General features: G+C 35.5%; 1 protein-coding gene across 1 annotated transcript in view; it reads right to left on the bottom strand.

Annotated features, from left to right (window-relative positions):
- Positions 1-13,036, bottom strand: part of CSMD1 (CUB and Sushi multiple domains 1) — a 1,018,930-nt gene that overhangs the window by 365,855 nt on the left and 640,039 nt on the right. Inside the window, exon 6 of the mRNA XM_031611018.2 lies at positions 8,877-8,989. Within this exon, the coding sequence (XP_031466878.1) occupies positions 8,877-8,989 (113 nt within the window). The remainder of the gene's footprint in view (positions 1-8,876; positions 8,990-13,036) is intronic.

Here is a 13,036-nt window from a genome sequence, read left to right as displayed (position 1 = left end):
AGTCTTGTGTGACATGTAAATTGATTGTGAACTATCTCTAGAATTTATTCTGCTTCATTATTGTCTGTCACACCATGAGTTCTTTCTGAAAATTCAGTATTTATGAGAATGAGGGGAAAAAAAAGAGCCGTAGTCAGTCTTCCATTCACACTGCATTGGTTTAGTTTTATTTTTTAGAGACTGTGTTGTGGTGCTTTCTTTTTTGTTTGTTTGTTTTATGCATTTTCGCCAGGCTTTTCTCTTTACAGTAGAATCACACAACTCTTCAAGTGAGGGGAAAATCCTCTGTTGAGTCTTGTTATTACGAGAAGCCAAATCAACATTCTCAATTCTTTAGAGCGAGACTTGGTCGAGTTATCAATGACAGAGCAAGCATTGAAAAGTTTTTTTTGTTTTGTTTTGTTTTGTTTTTTGTTTGTTTGTTTTTAAACCTACAGCATATACTCTTCCTTACCGTTTTACAAGCTCAGCTTTAAAAATTCTAAAGCTGCTTCGCTTTACAGATAAGCATTTCTTCTTGTCAAATCTCTCTTCATTCAATATATCAACAGAAGCATTCCAAAAGGGAGTAATGTCCCAGATCTTCTTTGTGTTATTTCAGCAATGACTGATAATGCCATTCAAATGATTTTAACTATAAGTCATTACTCAATGACTTCTTTGCCTTAATCTTCACTGGAAGGGCTCTCACTATACTACCCAAGCCGCAGAAAGCAAAGACAAGAACTGGGAAAAGGAAGATCTGCCTGCTGTAAGTGAAGATCGGGTTTAAGACAATCTAAAGAAGTTCATGGGACCCAACAAGATCCATCCACAGTTCTGGGATGGAGTTCTGAGGGAACTGATAGATGAAGCTGGTCTGCAAGAGCAAGGTCCTGTGCCTGAGCTGGGGCAATCCCAAGCACAAATGCAGGGTGGGCAAAAGAGAGCAGCCCTGAAGAGAAGGATTTGGAGGTGCTAGTTGATGAAAAACTCAACATGAACCATTAATGTGCACTTGCAGCCCAGAAGGCTAACCATATCCTGGGCTGCACCAAGAGAAGCGTGACCAGCAGGTCAAGGGCGGTGATTCTGCCCCTCTACTCAGCTTTCATGAGATCCCACCTGGAGTACTGCATCCACTTCTGAGGCCCTTAAAACAAGGACATTAAGCTGTAGGAGCAGGTTGAAAGGAGGATCACTAAGATGATCAGATAGCTGAAGAACCTCCTCTACAAGAACAGTCTGAGAGAGCTGGAGAAGAGAAGGCTCCAGGGGGACCTTCTAGGACCTTCCAGTACCTGAAAGAGGCATACAGTAAAGCTGGGGAGGGACTTCTTATAAGGGTGTGTAGCGACAGGATAAGGGGAAATGGCTTCAAACTGGAAGAGGATGTTCACAAGAAATTCTTTACTGTGTGGGTGGTGAGACACTGGAACAGGTTGTCCAGAGGGGTTGTGGATGCTCCCACCCTGGAGGCTTTCAAGGCCAGGATAGATGGGGCTTTGAGAAACCTGGTCTAGTGGGAGGTATCCTTCCTTATAGCAGGGGGGCAGTGTTACGTTGATATTGTTAGGTGATGTTAAAGATTCCTTCCAACACAAACCATTCAATGATTCTACAACTAAATTGCTAAAGTGCTTTAACACTTTTCACTGCACTTTTTATTTTTATTTTATTTATTTATTTATTTATTTTTGCCAATATATTTTTTACATTCAGCATTTGGTTTTTTGGGAAAACTGGATTTGGTGTTCTGTTATATCCATTACAGTTCCACATACCTCCTTAAAGAATATGAAATGCTCTTCAGCAATCACCTTGAAAACAGAACGACTTTTCACATAAGTACTTGTAAGTTTATGTAAAGAATTCTATAATAAATTCTTTGATAATAACAAGGAGGATCCTTGCAAGCTTTGCTCCTCAGCTATCTACTTCCTGACTTTCCCCATGCATCCTATTTTTCCATTGGATCTCTAGTTTAAACTGACTTGCTGGAATAATCCAAACCTAGTTTCTATCTAATAGACTATCCCGCTGTTTTTCTCACTAACAGCTTTCAAAATCTTCCCCTACTAATCAGTATTACAGTTCCAGAGAGCTTCACAGCAGGCATAGATGTTTCTCCTCTATGGCTACCTTAAAAGCTGTAGGCTCATGATCAGCTGGCTTCCTTGTTCCATCAATCCAGCAAAGCACTGCCTGTCATTACCAAACCTTACACATGCTCCCTTCGCTGGAAATCTCTGCATGCAGTTCTAGTGAACAAATGATATAGACCCAAGAAAAATTGGTGTCACAATAGATTTTTGCACAGATCTTTCTCACTCTATGTGTACAACGTGACACAGACTCTGCAAATTTAAAAAGAAGCACAGCCATTTGTTTTCCATTAACCTTCTGTATGTCACTTGGCTGGCCACTTGCTTTGACAGATTGTTTTATCTCTGCTGTGCTATCAATATAAAACATATCATAATAAAACAAGTTCAGCAAGCATTAAGCGTTCAGTGCCTGCACGTGTCTTCCACAGTTCTGGAAAAGAGTATCAATACAGTTTGCACAATGAATATATACTATCACTGAACATACTGAGTAGTGCAAGCAGATAGTCTTTAAAGAAGAAATCACAAAATAAGACCCTTGTTTGATTGCCTCTTATACATTGTTTCAACTATAGTGTCAAAAACTCATTTACGGTTCTCAAAAAACATCTCCATAGTATCACTCACGATCACCAAAATGTTTGTCCGAAAATCCCATCCTGAATTCAGTATTTCACCATCTTCTCACCATCTTTTGTTGAGAAATGGTATCCGTGGTCTGAAAACATCTCCAAAAACAGACCTCTTATACTGATCCATCACCCAGCTGAACATGAACAGACTCTTGGCTAATAGATAATGAAGAAGCTGCAGGTGTGATAAAACTGACACTCTTATGACTATTATCTCTTCTGATGCAGAATCTGCATGCATGTTTTCATACTATAGTAAATACAAAATAGTGAACCTATTTTTGTGTTTGCATATTAATTATGCATACTTCCTTGAAACCTGTAATTTAATTTGCTTATCTACATCACTCACATATATGCTTTGATTTTAAATTCCTACATCCATATTTTACCGTTCTCTTTGCACTGCTAATAGCTAGTCTTAAAAATTAGTGAGCTCCAGTTTCTTCAAAATTTTCAAAGTACACATTTCTGCATGGAGTTCATTTGTGAAGTATCAGTTTCATTATGTTGGAACAAAATATGTCTTAGAAGATGCATAGCCTTGGAACAGTGGTGTCTTTGAACTCACAGTTTGGAAATAAGCACTAAGTAATCATAACATGATTCTTAACAATGAGCAACTACTATCTCTGGAATAACAATGCTTGCTTTGGAAGCTAAGCTATTTAAACACATAATTTAAGATTTATATTTTATTTTGAAGCTAATTAAAAGAAAAAAAAAAAAAAAAAACAGTGATGTATAAAAACATGTACCAAACTGATACATGTCTTTTCAACTATGAATGCAGTATTTTGAATTGAGTTTCAGTGAGGACAAAAGTCATACTAAGCAAGAGCAGAATGAATAGCTGTTACCATATCAGCATTTGCTTAGTGATGACATATAGCAACTAAGCCTGCAGCACTTTTAGATATGTGCTTTTTTTTTTTTTTTTGTGTGTGTCACTCTAAGTCAACTTTTGGACTTTGTTTTTTCCAGGAAAATACATATTTTATATCAAAACAGACATGAGAACTAATCTTTCTCATGAATGTCTATTGCCTTTATGAACTGCTATAAAGAACAATAAATCTAAAGATTATTTCTAACATCAAATACTGAAAAAAGCTTCAAAGCTCTAAAAATGGAAGGAACAGAGGAAACTTTAAAGTAAAGATGTGACAATAAATGAACAAAATTAATTTGATTAAAAATTTTTAAAAGACATTAAAGGAACAGATATTTTAAGTGGTTACCTCTTAGAGATTACACATGCAACATTAACAAGAAACAGACATTTTTTCCTTTCCTTATCATATAACATTCAATAACATTAAGTTAATAAGGGGCATCTTGCAATTTTAGTACAGGGATAAAAGCACATGGGAAAAAATCAAAGCCGTTTCCAGAGAGGCTAAATGTATATTCAGTATGTGGGAAAATGTATAATATTGATTTCATTATTATATTTTTAGTAGAATTAAAAATTTCCTTTTTCTATCAGACAACAAATTTAAAAATGAGCAAATACAGGCCAGTGGTTAATAGTGTTATATATTTTCTATTCTTAGACTCCAATGCCCACATTAAGAGACTCAATTTTTGAGGCAGAATGAAAACAGTACATTTGATGTGTATTTCTAAAAAGGAAGTTATTCAGAATCAATAGTCACACGTGAAGCTTAGGCCAAAACAATCTTATTTTCAATAGAAGACAAATTAATTCCTCCCTGCTTAATAAAAGAACATCTGCTGAGAACTTACCACATTGTAGACTTGCACAGATTTTACTACAGCTGAATTAAATGTAAATCAATTAAACCAAAATTGTGTGAAAATAGTTTGATACACTCTTGTATTTGTTTAGATTTGATTAACTAATAAACTTACAAAATAAATGACTATCTGATAGTATAGAGATAAGAAGTTGGGAAATCGGGGTATTACAATATTTAAGTGGAGAAAAATAACGCACTGCAAAAGAATGAAAAACAAGGGTAGAATAAGATAAATGAACAAACGTAGCCTATCTACAGCAGCCACGAGAGACACATGGATACAGAAAAATTATTACCTCAAGCTGAATTTTCTATACTATAACTGACTTAATTTCCTAGGTGCTCAAATTTTTTTTAATAGTAGTAGGAAGAAAAGAAACACAAGGAAAAAAAAAAAAAAAAAGTGAAATGTAGTAGATACAGTATTAATCATACACTTAAATAAATGCAAAGTCAACTAAGCATTCATTGCAAGTTTCAAATAGCACCAACTTACTATGAAATAAATGAAAACAATGGCAAAAATTACTTCAATTGACAGATTTAAGAAACTCAATCTCCTTACTTTATCTGGAGATCAAGAAGTGAACTATAAGGCTAAAAAAGATGGGAATTATAAGGCTAATAAAAGACTTATTCCTGATGACTGGAAAAAGGGAAACATTATTCCCATTTTTAAGAAGGGGAGAAATAAGATGACCTGGAGATCGACAGTCCAGTGAGCCTCACCTCTGTGCCTGGGAAGACCATGGAGCAGATCCTCCTGGTTACCACATTAAGGCACATATGAGATGAAGAGGTGATCCGAGATGGGCAGAATGGTTTCACCAAGGGCAGATCTTGCCTGACCAGTCTGATGGCCTTTTATGATGGAGTGACAACACTGATGGACAAGGGAAGAGCAACAGATGTCATCTACTTGGACTTCTGCAAAGCCTTTGACATGGTCCCTCACCACATCCTTCTCTCTAAATTGAAAAGGTATGGAATTAAAAGATAGACTGATGGATTAAGAACTGGTTTGCTGATGACAGCCAAAGGGTTGTGATCAATGGTTCTGTGTCAGGTTGGAGGCAGGTCACGAGCAGTGTATCTCAAGGGTCAGTCTTGGGACTGGTGCTCTTCAACATCTTCATCAATGACATAGACAATGGCATCGAGTCCACCCTCAGCAAGTTTGCAGATGACACCAAGCTGAGCTGTGCATTCAATACACTGGAGGGAAGGGAAGCCATCCAGAGGGACCTGGACAGGCTGGAGAAGTAACCTCAGGTAAACCTAATGAGGTTCAATGAGGCCAAGTGCAAAGTGTTGCACATGGGCTGGGGAAATCCCAGGTGTTTATACAAACTGGAGGAAGAACTCCTTGAGAGGTCTTAGATGAGAAGCTGGACATGAACCAGCAGTGCACTTGCAGCCCAGAATGCCAACTGTGTTCTGGGCTGCTTTGAGAAAGGGGTGGCCAGCAGGGAGAGGGAGGTGATTGTCCCCTCTACTCAGCTCTTGCGAGGCTCCATCTGGAGTGGATAGTGATAGGACAAGGGGGAATGGTTTTAAACTGAGACAAGGGGGGTTTAAGTTAAATATTCGGAAAAAGTTTTTCACATAGGGGATGGTGACACACTGGAACAGGCTGCTCAAGGAGGTTGTGGATGCCTCACCCCTGGAGGCATTCAAGGCCAGGTTGGATGTGGCTCTGGCAGCCCTGTCTAGTGGTTGGCATCTTGGGCCATGGCAGGGAGGTTGAAACTACATGATCTTTGAAGTCCTTTTCAACCCAGGCCATTCTGTGATATGATAAGACTTTTTACTCTATTGAAGAAAAACATAACATCTCCTACCAGATAGAGAAAGATCAAACAAGACTAATACTACTGAGAAGTCAGGCCTAAGTTTTTAAGAGTGATAGAGTTAATCAGAAAAAAAAGAATGGTCAAGACAGATGGTGGATTAATGGATATTTGTTGGTGTTCTCTATCAAGACTGGATTCATTTCCTGTTGATAAGATTTAACAAAACACAAGTTATTTTTTCCAGTACTACTTAGTAGGAAATAATGTTCAGTATCACTTAAGCAACAGGAAATAATAGTTTTAATCTACTTTCACATTTTACTAATTTCTGCCACTAATTTTCTTTCCTAAATTTACTTTAAGTGACAATTTGCATAGAAAAATCTGATTAATGTACTCAATATGTATCTATTGAGGAAATACTGTGAATTATTCTAATGTACTTCCATCACAATTTTAACGTTTTTAACAATGTAGATGAAGGACAGATATCGACTTACATGAATTACAAAAATTCACTGAAAATGATTACTTTACCTAGCATTTTATTTTACATCATTTGTTCATGGTTTTCCAATAGTACAGCATTATTTCAGCAGTCTCTGTTATATTCATTATTTGACTTCATAATTATCTGTTTGTTAAATCCTGCATTGTTTAAAGTAGGCAAACACTACAAACAGATGACTTTTGGCACATAATGATCAAATGACATCATACCTTCTTGGATCTTTCTGACAGCCTGCCAAAAATAACATGCTTAATTTGAAATACTCTAGAAGTGAGATCTGTTTTTTGCTGTAAAAGTGGAACAGATTCATTAATCAGCTTTTACTATGGAAGCTTTCTTATTTTATTCTCTTCCTAGGAATTCTGAAATAACTAGGTAAGTCGGAGTACTTTAAATTAACATAGAAAGAAGTATAATAAGTATATGATAAAAATGTAAGCTAGAAATATTGTTGTTACAGAACAAACTCATGAGCTTGGTGTCATTTTAAATCCAATTGGTAAATCCAATGTAACTTTCTATGAAAATTATAACTTGTTAGGGAGGGACGTGATCCACCTGTCTAGAAGAAGCAGGGCAATTTAAGGCAGCAGGCTGGCCAACCTAGTGAGGCAGGCTTTAAACTGAAAGAGTTGGCGGGCAGGATACAAATTAGCAATGTTTACACCATTGCAAATGGCTGGGGGGTAACCCAGGAAAATCAGAACAATGACAAATGCTACTTCCCACAACATAAGCCACAATGCCAACCACCTCCAGAGCATGTGTAACTATGGAGGATCTGGTATCTCTCCCTTTTCTTATCTGAAGTACCTGAATATCAATGTATGCAGTATGGGAATAAGCTGGATGAACTACACTTCTGTGTGCAGCCACAGGGCCATGATCTCACTGTAATTACGGAGATGCAGTTGGACAGCTCACATAACTGGAATGCTGTCATGGATGGATATGTACTCAGGAAAGACAGGCAGCAGAGCAAGGTGGTGGAGTTTCTGTTTACATGAGAGAGCAACTAGAATGCATCAAGCTCTACCTAGAAATTAATAAGGAATGAGTTGAGAGCTTATGGGTGAGAACTGACAGGCAGGCTTTTATAGGTAACATCACTGTGGGTATTTAATACAGGCTGCCTGATCAGGAGGAGGCTGATGAGGTCTTTCACAGACAGCTGAAAGTAGCTTCACAGTCACAATCACTGGCTTTCATGGAACCCGATTCTTATCTTTTTAAAGAAGATAGACCTATAGGTTAAATGCATTTATCTGCTTTACATGTATATACTACATAGTAACCAGAACATACAATTGCAGCAGTACATTTGTCATTTCTAACACACGATGCAGGCCCTAGAATTCTGGAAAAAAAGAAAAGTTCTAAACTCAAGTTCTTTGATGGTATGGAGGGTAAAATTGAATTTAAAAGCACAGATAAATTAAATAGCTTAATGGCTTTCTGATTTATAGAGCTCATCTGTTTTCAGTATAACTACACTGTCGTTGATCTTGAATGATGATTTATGAAGTACAAAATTCAATAAAGATTCCATTCTAAAAAAATTGCATTTTAACCACTGTCTAGGTGAACATAAACAGCAACAGACAGCAACAATGACATTTACTTCTCTTCCTTTAAAGTTGTGTATGCAACATTATGTAGGAACCTGAAATACAATTTGTGCTGTGCCAGGGAGGAGCTAAATTTCCAAATAATGAATGCAACTTCTGGATAAGAGTTTCATTTTGAGTAATTAGGGAAGACAGCATTTAGATGGAGACATGCCTTGTATAGAATGTACTTGAAAGTCAATTGTAAGTTGCATTCCAAGCACATTTTTAAAGCAAAGACCAAACTGAATGCAAACCAATTCATTATGGAAAATGAGATCAAGCAAGTAGTTAAAGTAAACTGCAGTGTGACACACAGGTGCCTGATCACAAAACAGTAACAGTTACTCAGCGTTAAGAGCAGTCATAACATGAGTCAGCTCTTTACTACCCCTGATACTTAAAGATAAATTTCTACCATCACTGTTTTAGCAATGTTTAAAGGTAAAGGAATTTTTCTGCTGCAGATTTTGTATTTCCTACCTTGAAACTGAGCGTTAAATCCCTTTCGTCGGTGGTTGCTGTCAGATGTAAAATGGAGTCGTAACCAGTTCTTACTGCTAATAACAGGAGAAGGTAGATTCATACCAGTCAACCTGGAAAAATAAAAAAGACTCTAACATCAAGGGTACTAAAATCACATGTACTTTAGAGACAGCAAAGAAAACAAGAAAAAAATCCAAAATATACTGCTGTTCTATTTACTTTTCTTAATTCGAAAGAGCAAAAAAGAATTAAAATAAATGAAATCTGTGGGTTTTGGAGTTTATTTTGTCAACTCACAATTATCCTTCTCTTTTACCTATTTTCTCCATTTTATGTTCAGCCCAATAGTAACGTATACTTGGAAATTTGTTGTTTGTGCCAAAATACAACAAAACAATAAATAAAATAATGAATTGAATTAAGTGCAAACAAAATAAAATGAGATTTGAAAATAAGTTCTATAAGAGCTATATTACATTTAAAAGAAAATACAGGAAAGCCTTCCAGAAATGCTTAATCTTCATTACTTTGAAATAATGCAATTATTTCTATATTCATCTAGCCACAATCATGTTTTTATTTTTAATTAGTATTTTCTTGTTTGGGATATATTATAGAACATCTTCTGAGCTTCTATATAAAGTTTCTGAATCAAGAGGCGAAGAGAAAAAAACAGAGGATTCTATTCTTCAATTTGGAACTACCTTCCATTTTGAAATCCTTTCTGCTAAAATATTTAAAAGAGCAGCCATGCTGGTAATTGTCAAAATGAGAACTTTCAACGATCCTCCCTTGCTTCTATAGTTCTAGAGAAGTTTCACGCACAGGTGAAGTGATCTAACAGGCTAGTGTATTAAAAAAACATGTTACACTCTCGCTCTTTCTGCATGTACTCCATCCTTTGCTTTAGTATTGGCCTTCCTCACTGGTATCAACTTTGATTCTTGCTGAACATTTTTGTTATCTCTTTAAAGTAGCAGATTCTTATCTCCTAGATAAGAACTAAGCAGTTTCACAGAAAATGTTTAAATTGTGTCTTCTTCATATGGAACATGAACTAACAGAATATTTGTAATAGGTAACATCTACTAGGGTTCAGAATTGGAGAGAGTGAGCAGGTGAGAACAAGATGTTTCTCATTCTGGCATTTAAAATAATTAGGTCATGGATTAATTTTCTCTTTTTATTTTCCACCTGTTTTTATAGCAATATATACATAGTTGTTTATTTTGGTTGCTGTGAATGAATTCTTTCTATTTTACCTTAGCATTATTTGGTAGTAAGATTGAAATCAAATGAGTACATAAATTTTTGGGTAAAATATTTTTATTTGTTATGAGCATGTTAGGAAGTCATAACGTTCCCCAAGCTATTCTTCTGAGAATTTTTCAGGATAACAGGATATGCTCCTGGGAAGATGAATGAGACTGGCAGCTGCTTTTAGACAAATGAAGAAAACCACTGATTGAGTAATTCATGTGGTTCTTGCTGAACCAGAAAATTCTGATAAATACCAAGAACCAGAAGAGTTTGCCACAGAATTTTGTATCAATATATTTTGTCAACTTTGGCCTGAGAATATGTACTTGAATAAAATCAAGCATTCGTGAGTATAAAAAAGATAGAAGAAAGTAAACCAAACATTGACAAGTCATGAGATAAGCCCAAAACTGAAGTCTTAACCAGAGTTTGACAGTTTAAAAGATTCAGTCTTTCCATTTAGTACATTAGGCAGCTACATTAATAATTGTTCAGTTTTTCTACACAATATTTCCTACATCTTGAGAGGAAACATTACCAGTTAACAGCATGCCATGATAGTTCCTCTTCACGATAAAATACTCATACATTCAGTAAAAGTGTTCCCCAGTCATACCATACAACGTTATCATGACAACATTACATTCATTACACTCATTAATAACATCACTGCATTATATACAAACAGTTCCCATAAAATGTTTTGGATATGTTTCATATGGAATAATTAATAAGAGAGAAGACGACAATTATGTGATAATCTCATCAAATTTTCAAAATGCATTATTATAGAACATTTTGAAAGACTTGCAAAATGTTACTTCTTCCCTTAATTCCCTTCTCATGGCATTTACTAATTACTGCATATAAACATATTAAAGTTTTAATTTAGTTTTAAACTATTTAAAACTAAATTGTTCTATTTAATATAAAAATATTTTAAATTATGGGTTTTTGTTTTCCATTAAAGAAATGAAGTTTTAAGTGACACAGCCATATTGAGATTCCTTACATTAAAAACTGTACTCAGACACTCTGTACTCATTACTGGGGACATTCAGGTTGGACACCAGGAAAATTTCTTCTCTGAAATAGTGGCCAGCTACTGGAATGGGCTGCCCAGGGAGGTGGTGGAGTCATCACTCCTGGAAATGTTCAAGAAACTATTAGATGTTGTACTTAAGGATACAGTTTAGTGGAGAAATACTGGTGGTTTGGACGGTTGGACTGGACGATCTTGGAAGTCTTTTCCAACCTTGGCAATTCTATGATTCAATGAAACTTATGTGGAAATTTGGTATGATATCCCCCATAATTAATTCAGATAGAAGTCTCCCAAGATAAACTTTAAGTTTCTTGCCTGAGCAAAATTTTATATTCATGCTCAGAATCACTTATGCCTGATGAAACAAGGAGAAAAAGATGGATTTAACCTTATCTAATGTCAGCTGTTGGCAGTGCTGCAGTCTGTACCTGGTCTAAGATCCTGCATAGTCAAGAGAGTGGAATAAATATTTTGGGAGCGCACATTACATGAAGAATTTTTAACTTTCACATTAATTTGAGACTAATCTCACCTTAAAAATAAGAGTTAGAATGACTGGATAGGTAAATAGCAACACCTGAACCTCACGTGAAGCATATAAATTCTGTTATAACCCAGCTCACATGACACGCCAAAACAGAATTTTATTCTTTGAAGATAGCCTTCTCAGTTTCTAATTACTCTAGCACTATCCAGCCTGGCCTTGAAAATCTCATTGGGAAATCTGCTCCAGTGTTTCACCACCCTCACAGTAAAGAATTTCTTCCTAGTGCCTATCTTAAATTACATTTTAAAACCATCTCCCCTCATTCCGTTGCTACCTACAAAATAAGTCTTTTTGTACTTCACTATACCTCACAGTGGGTATTATGCCTGAACATATTTCATGTTTGGCTGCAGGTTAAAGCCAAAGGCATTTCTTTTTAAAATTTTTATCTATTGTTTGGAAAAACAGCTTTATTAAGAATACTTTGGTTTATTAATTCAATAGTATTAGCATATATTTTTCTTCGTTATTGATCTGATATTTGACAAACATAACTGGGACAATGTTCCATGGTACTTTGTATAGCATATATTTCCTCTGAAATATTATAACTGCTTTCAAGCTCATGAGTAAAAGAATCATTCCTTGTATATCTAGGTTTTTGCTAATATATGGCTTTCACTGTCCAGCAAGAGAGGAATATTAAGTTCTAGGACACAGCAATCAGTTAGATTTTATTGTTCAAAGCTGTGATATTCATCCCAGAAATTTGTATTTCATCAATAACTTTTAATACTGCAGGCCATTCTCCTATAGCTTTGCAAAGAATTCTTACATCCAGATCCAAAGAAGATTTATTCAGTCCTAAAGTTAATATGGCAGTTGCCCTGAAGGTAAATTAACATTTTAAAAAAGCTCACAATTGAACAAAGAAAACTAAATAGTTGGCTTTTTTTGTTGTAACTAATATGCAGTAATTGAGCACTTGGGAGATAAATATTTTGCTATAATAATTCTTCCCTAGTTTAGTGTAATTATTAATAGCTGAAATGATAAAATGTTGATCTTATAGCACACAATATTCTGTTTAGGGATGCTGAGGCTACTGTTTTTCTACTGCCAGAGCCCATATGGGTACTTTTTGTTAACATTCTGAAAACTGCAGAATTTTTAGTTCTATTCATACATGATTCCTGAACAAATTCCCCAGCGAATAAATAAGAGATAAATTTGTATTTCATCAATAACTTTTAATATCTACTCATCTGATGTCACCCAATTATTTGTGCAGGTTTTTTTTTGTTTTTTAAACCTTCAGTTACCATTTCCTAATACAGGAGTAAATTCTAACAACGTAAATTGAAA

The sequence above is a fragment of the Phasianus colchicus genome, chromosome 2, assembly GCF_987193195.1.
Source record: "Phasianus colchicus chromosome 2, bPhaCol1.hap1.1, whole genome shotgun sequence".
Lineage (NCBI taxonomy): Eukaryota > Metazoa > Chordata > Aves > Galliformes > Phasianidae > Phasianus > Phasianus colchicus.
Note: the sequence above shows the minus strand (reverse complement) of the source record. Positions and strands in the feature narration are given on the sequence as shown.